This window comes from Dinoponera quadriceps, unplaced genomic scaffold (genome assembly GCF_001313825.1).
Source record: "Dinoponera quadriceps isolate SergipeBrazil2010 unplaced genomic scaffold, ASM131382v1 scaffold519, whole genome shotgun sequence".
Taxonomy (NCBI): domain Eukaryota; kingdom Metazoa; phylum Arthropoda; class Insecta; order Hymenoptera; family Formicidae; genus Dinoponera; species Dinoponera quadriceps.
In genome coordinates this window covers 85,094-91,590 of record NW_014554643.1, presented here as the reverse complement: position 1 = coordinate 91,590, position 6,497 = coordinate 85,094, and the positions used below count along the sequence as shown (strand labels likewise).

The 6,497-nt window shown below is 32.9% G+C and overlaps 1 protein-coding gene across 3 annotated transcripts in view; it reads right to left on the bottom strand.

The window, feature by feature from the left end:
* Positions 1-1,849: 1,849 nt before the first annotated feature.
* Positions 1,850-6,497, bottom strand: part of LOC106740586 (carbohydrate sulfotransferase 11) — a 66,347-nt gene continuing 61,699 nt past the window's right edge. Inside the window, exons 6-7 of one of the 3 annotated variants that reach the window (XR_001374092.1) lie at positions 4,019-4,171; positions 2,920-3,115 (exon numbers count right to left, since the gene is read on the bottom strand). Coding sequence is in view for 2 of the 3 variants with exons in the window: in XM_014611777.1 (XP_014467263.1) it covers positions 2,119-2,206 (88 nt within the window). In the remaining variant the exon portion in view is untranslated. Of the gene's footprint in view, positions 2,207-2,919; positions 4,172-6,497 lie in introns of those variants that run through there. The other 2 variants (XM_014611777.1, XM_014611775.1) reach the window with 2 other exon arrangements.

Below are 6,497 nucleotides of genomic sequence, written 5' to 3'. Positions count from 1 at the left end.
ATTTTCAGAAAAAATCTTTAAATAATTTTATTTTTAATAGATAACAATTCCGAAAACGAATTTTTGTAAAGCAAAGTGTAAAAAAGGAACATGCATGTTTTTAATAGGAAATAAATAGGTATAATGTATAAGGTCTAGTAAAAAGTAATCCATTATTTTTGTATCAAATTGGAGGCTTTATTTAACATAGTTACAATGATCCGATTTAGGTCAAATATGCACCGTTTTGTTCGATAACTTGTTACCATTTCGAAGGTAATTTCATTATGCCTCTCTCATAGAAACCCTCGTCCCTATTGGCAAAAAACTGGGAAAGTCGATTTTCACAAGTTTCTCTTGAGGCGAATTTTTCACCAGCAAAAAAATTCGCCATAGACAGGAATAGGTGGTAATCATTTGGTGCCAGGTCCGGATTATAAGGTGGATACAAAAGAACCTCCCAACCAAGCTCCCGGAGCTTCTGGCGAGTCACTATCGATGAGTGTGGCCTGGCGTTATCCTGATGGAACACAATTCCTCTCCTATTGGCCAAAGCTGGCCGCTTCTGGGTGATTGCTTCCTTCAGACGGTCCAATTGTTGACAGTACAGGTCCGAATTAAGAGTTTGGCCGTAAGGGAGCAGCTCATAGTAGATAATTCCCTGCCAATCCCACCAAATACACAGCAAAATCTTCCTGACCGTCAACCCTAGCTTGGCCACCGTTTGCGCCGGCTCATCGCGATTCGACCACGATCGTTTTCGCTTGACGTTGTCGTAATTGACCCACTTTTCATCACCAGTAACCATCCGCTTCAGAAATGGATCGATTTTGTTGCGATTCAGCAGCGATTCGCAGATGGAAATTCGATCCATGAGGTTTTTTTACGTTAACTCGTTTAGCACCTACCATCGAGCTTCTTTTTGAATCCAGCCTCATTTAAATGGTTCCAAACGGTTTTTTGTGCAATGTTTAGCTCCTTGGCAATCGAAACGGTGCTTACATGACGGTCGGACTCGACGATTTCCATTATTTTATCAACATTTTCGACAATTGGCCTCCCGGAGCGCGGTGCATCTTTGACATCAAAATTACCGGAACTGAATCGACTAAACCAAAATTGCGCGTGATTGGCTCTTACAGTATCAGGACCATAAACACTATTCACATTTTTAGCCGCCTGGCTTGCGTTTTCGCCTTTATCGAAGAAAAACTATAAAATATGGCGTATTTTCTCTTTGCTGGTGTCCATCTTTGACGCGCGCTCTAACAATACTGAGTCAAGCAATCACAAAACTGTCTAAGAAGTTTTTTTTAGTACGAAATCTTATCTTTCTAACGCCATCTGGCGTAATCCGTTCGGACTTATACAACGCGATATACAGATTAGTAAAGCCCTATATTGGAAAAATAATGGATTACTTTTTACTAGACCTAATATAAACCTATATGATTTATAGTTATTTTATATAAAAATTGTATTCTGATTAAAAAAATCATTCATCGAGATTTAAACTACTGATCTCGCACGTACGAGTCAGATGCGTTATCGCCGTGCTACGCGGTCATTGGTATAGCTCTGCTAAACTTACACGGCATTCAGGATTTTTTAATTTCGATTTTCTAGAAAATGCTTAAGAAATGCGCTTTCTTCTTTTGTTCAATAAAAATTTATATCAAGACTTATTCACACAAACAATATCATTGAAATCAGTGGATATCATCTCATGGCCTTCTTTTGTAAAATGTCTCTCCAGTGTTTAAAATGTTTTTTATCATATATTTACCGATATATTTTTCGTATATTTTACAACAATTTAGTTAATTTTAACAAACACACTATCAAAATGTTCAATATAATAATTAAACAGCTTATATATGCAGATTACAAAACCAAGAATTTAAATATTAATTTTCTTTAAAAGTCTATGAGGTAAAAAATTTATCGATGGTACGATCGTTACTATATTACTATATACATATCGAGAATTTAAAATGAGCTTTCTCTCATTTTAAATTCATTTAAGTGCTATCTACAATTTCGTTGTGTCGCATGCGCCATTCGAATAATGATTTCGCATGTTTATATATGTATATACGTAGGTTTACATACATATGAAAGACGGACGAAATGCCAACATCATTTTTTACATATTAGAGTAGTGACTTTATCTCTCCCACATGCTAAGTACTCTTTTGGTGAGTAGTCGAACAATACAAAGTCGTACCTGTGAAAAATGAGATAAAAAAGAATAACTTTATGCTTTATGTTGATGTGTGAAAATTGGGGAGACCAGGTCTGATTGTCATACTTTTTACATATTGATTAAAAGAAAAAGTTATATACAATATCTAATATTATCATGTACATTATAATGTATTAATGTTATTAAGTATGAAATGTCCGATTTTCTTAAGTACTAAGTTTGAGAGCCGATATTTCTGACATTTTACTTTGACAATTTTTGCTTTTATTGGGAAGGTTACATCATTCTTTCAAACGCACGTTTTGGTTTGTGATTATTTTTCGAATTGTCTTTTACAGATTAATTTTTGTGAAACTATGGATAATTAAAAAATTCGTGTTATTTCCGAATATAAATTCCACCGTGAAACCAATACAACGCATAAGCTCGAAATATCAATTATGTATTTGGCGAGGATATGGCTAATTAATGCATAGTATGTCGGTAGTTTAAGAAATTCTGTTCTGGCGGTTTTAATCTCAAAAATGAACTTGGGAGGTCAAGATAGATAATAATGAGCTAAAAGCTTTAGTGGAATCGGATACATTTCAAACTATGCGTGAATTAGTAGCAAGATTTGACGTTACTATTCCAACAATATTGAACTATTTGAAACAAATCGACAAGGTAAAGAAGTTAAATAGATGGGTTCCGCATGAATTAAACGAATGAAGAAAAATCGTCTCGAAACTTGCCTTTCTGTGCTGTCATGGTATAAAGGCGAACCATTTCTACATCACATTTGTTACGTGTAATGGAAAAATTCTTTTCAATAATCGCAAGCGTTCGGCATAATGGTTGGATAAAAATGAAGTGCCGAAATAGAATGTTCACCAAAAACCTAATGATGTTGATCCAACGTTGGTATTATCCACTACAATTTCATGAAACCTGTCAATCAATTACAGGAGAAGTCTGCTGTAATCAATTGGACGAAATGATGAAGAAACTTGTGATTAAATGCCGAGACTGGACAATAGAAACAGGCCAATCTTCTTACAAAACAACATTCGACCACATGTCGTATAAACAACACTGTTCAAACTACAGGAACTGAACTTGGAAACTCTCTGTCATTCATTGTATTCATCACACCTTGCACCAATTGACTACCACTTCTTCCAACATTAGACTACTTCTTGCAAGAAAAAATATTCAATTTTCAACAAGTTATAGAGAACGCCTCTAGCGATTTCATTGCCACTCGCTCTCCAGACTTTTTCGGTGCCGACATAAACAAGCTACCATTAATGATAAAACGTCGATAATTTAGACATATTTTGATTAATTGTATTACTTCTTGTTTAAGATATATACGGTCTCTCCCACAATTTTCCAAACTTTCTTCGTACGGACGATATTAGTGGCGCTATCTTTTTTGCACTATCTTTATTAAAATTTTGTTCACAAATTCTGTAAATTGAATTGAGATCCCTTTAACGGTTGTTTTATCACATAACCGACATAACTTTTGTGATATTTGTCGAGAAGTCACGATGGAGCAAAAAAACAAATATCAAATTTTGTGTCAAATTGAACAAAAAGTTCACAGAAACATAACATTAGCAATGTTATGCGAAGCTTATAGGGACAAAGCACTATCCCGTATATCAATTTACGAGTAATTCGTGAAGTTTCGGTAAAGAATCGTTGGAAGATAACGAGTGCAGCAAGAGGCCATCGATTAATTGAACGGTCGAAACCGTAGACAAGATTTGTGACTTGCTTTTTATTTATTACTTGGGTATTATGAAGCGTTTGTTAGCGAAAATTGGTCGGGTTCATTCTCAATACCGAATATAAAACAGCTGGTGGCTTCTGCATGACAATGCTCTGGCTTACAAGTTCATCGCCGTGCGTAAATTTCTCGCTTCCAAATCGGTCCTTGTCCTTAATCATTCCCCATATTCACTAAATTTGGCACCATATGATTTTTTGTTCTCGAAACTAGAAATGAAGGAAAAGCAGTTCGACATTATTTTGGACATTCAGAAGGCTTCGACTGAGGCCATTTCGCCCATCTTAAAAAAAGACTTTCAGCGGAGTTTTCTAAAACTGTATGACTATTGTAAAGATAATATTTCTTCGGAAGGGATATATCTTGAATGATTATAAATACAAAATTATAATTATTACCTTACAGAGTGAATTTTAACGAAAGTTCGGAAACTTTTGAGACAGACGTGTAATGAACCAAACTTTTGATTCGAAATCGGACATTTCATATTTAATGACCAAAACTGCATCTTTTAAGTACAAGAAAAATAATATTAGCTTTATATATATTTATGCACAAAAAAGTTAATTATAAACAAGATCGTGCAAACGTGATATCCCATATCCTGGGTTAATGGTTACGCGTTTTTTATATAGAGAATACAAAACAAATAGTTTGTTTAAAAGTGGTCTTCTAATATTTTATTAAAATTAGTGAAATGTTACAATGTAATATATAAAGCTAATACATACATACACGCGCGCGCGTATGTGTGTGTGTGTGTATACGCATATATTTACATCACATTATTAATAAAAAAACATAAGTCATTTCTTTTATAGAAACTTAAATGTGTCATTAAATTAATCGGATTGACAACATTCGGCGATCATTGCGTGCGTTGCCACGCGCATGTGTAAGAAACGTCGTAGATACGTAAAGATTTCCTAATGACAACTAGTTCCATCGAATTTGAATCAATTCAATCCAAACGCTCATTTGCAGTAAAAGAGGTTATATTTATAAACAATGTTGTAACGATGAAGCAAATATTGGAAAAATGAACAAAAATTATAATATTTTCTTACGATTAAAGAGAAGTTACGACTAGTAATTCTCAAACCAGCAAAATACTAACAATAGAGAAGAGAAAAAAATTACTCACGCATTCAATTTAAAACAAAAATACAAATATCATATGCAATATTTTGACTACAAACCGTTTCATATATCAGATTAACACGATACAAGCAAGCTACATTATAAAGAAGAATATTATTTTTTATAAATAATATTTATATACGTGAGATATATACTTTGTGACTTCTAGACCCGGTCTCTCTTATTTGCCGTCTCGAGAGAGATCATTTATTTCAAGAATAATTACACCATAATTTCCTGATAAAATTCGGTGAAATAAGACAATATAACATTACTATAATAAATTAAGACATAAAGTTAATAGGAAAATGGTATGTTAAGAAAATTAAAATGCATTAAGTACAATACACCAAAATATATACAACTTTATTAGAGATAAGATTACCAAGATTTTCTTATCACATATAGATACACATCGTGTAATATGTTCTGACATTATGACTTGATTACTCAAGAAAACAGCAACAATATTTTAATAATATTTCAGATATCGATGCTGTTTTCTTCAAATAATCAATAATCAATAACCATGATATATAAATACTTAGATATGATGCATGTGATCGAAAGATTTGGTAACCCTATGCCTGATAAATGTTAAAGCATTTGTGTAGCCATATGAATTTTGTATATAACATGAGTCTAAGTTACTATGAATAATAACGAATTGTATGTAGACATCTTATATACTAAGGTATGTGTGTGTGTGTGTGTATGTGTCAAATGAAAATATTAAATATATATGTATATACTTTTTTTTAACTTAATAATTTATTTAATAATTTATTGAATATTTATTGAAGAAAAGTGGTACTTAATGGTATCATTTTTATACGCAGTTCCATTTCGTTTAAAACAAACTCTCCAGCGTTAACAAAATGTATGAATTCTTCTAAAAAATATTTCCGACGTCACATACGCAATAGTATTTTTAAGATTCCGGAAAAATTATCTCTGGAAAAAAACTAGTTCTTTTTATTTTTTTTTCCCTGTTTTTATTTTTTTTGGGGGGTAAAACCATCATTTTGAAAAAAATACTGTTTTTATTCACAGAACACGCAGACATTTCCAGATCCGATTTTTCCGTCTAGAATTTTTAGAACATTTTATTGGGTTGTTCGGAAAGTAATTTCGTTTTTTTGTGGTGAAAATGAAAGACGATCTTCGTATAATGAATAAATATTTAATTAAATTATATATTGGCCATTCTGATCCAACACTTTTTGCCATCTTTCTGGTAGTAGCATGATTCTACGCTCATAAAATTTTTGGTCTTTGCTGGCAAAAAACTGATCCAGGTGATTTTTGACGTGTTTATTTGAGGTAAAGGTTTTACCGTCCAAAAAATTTTGCAGTGACCGGAACAAATAATAATCCGAAGGGGCCAGGTCTGGA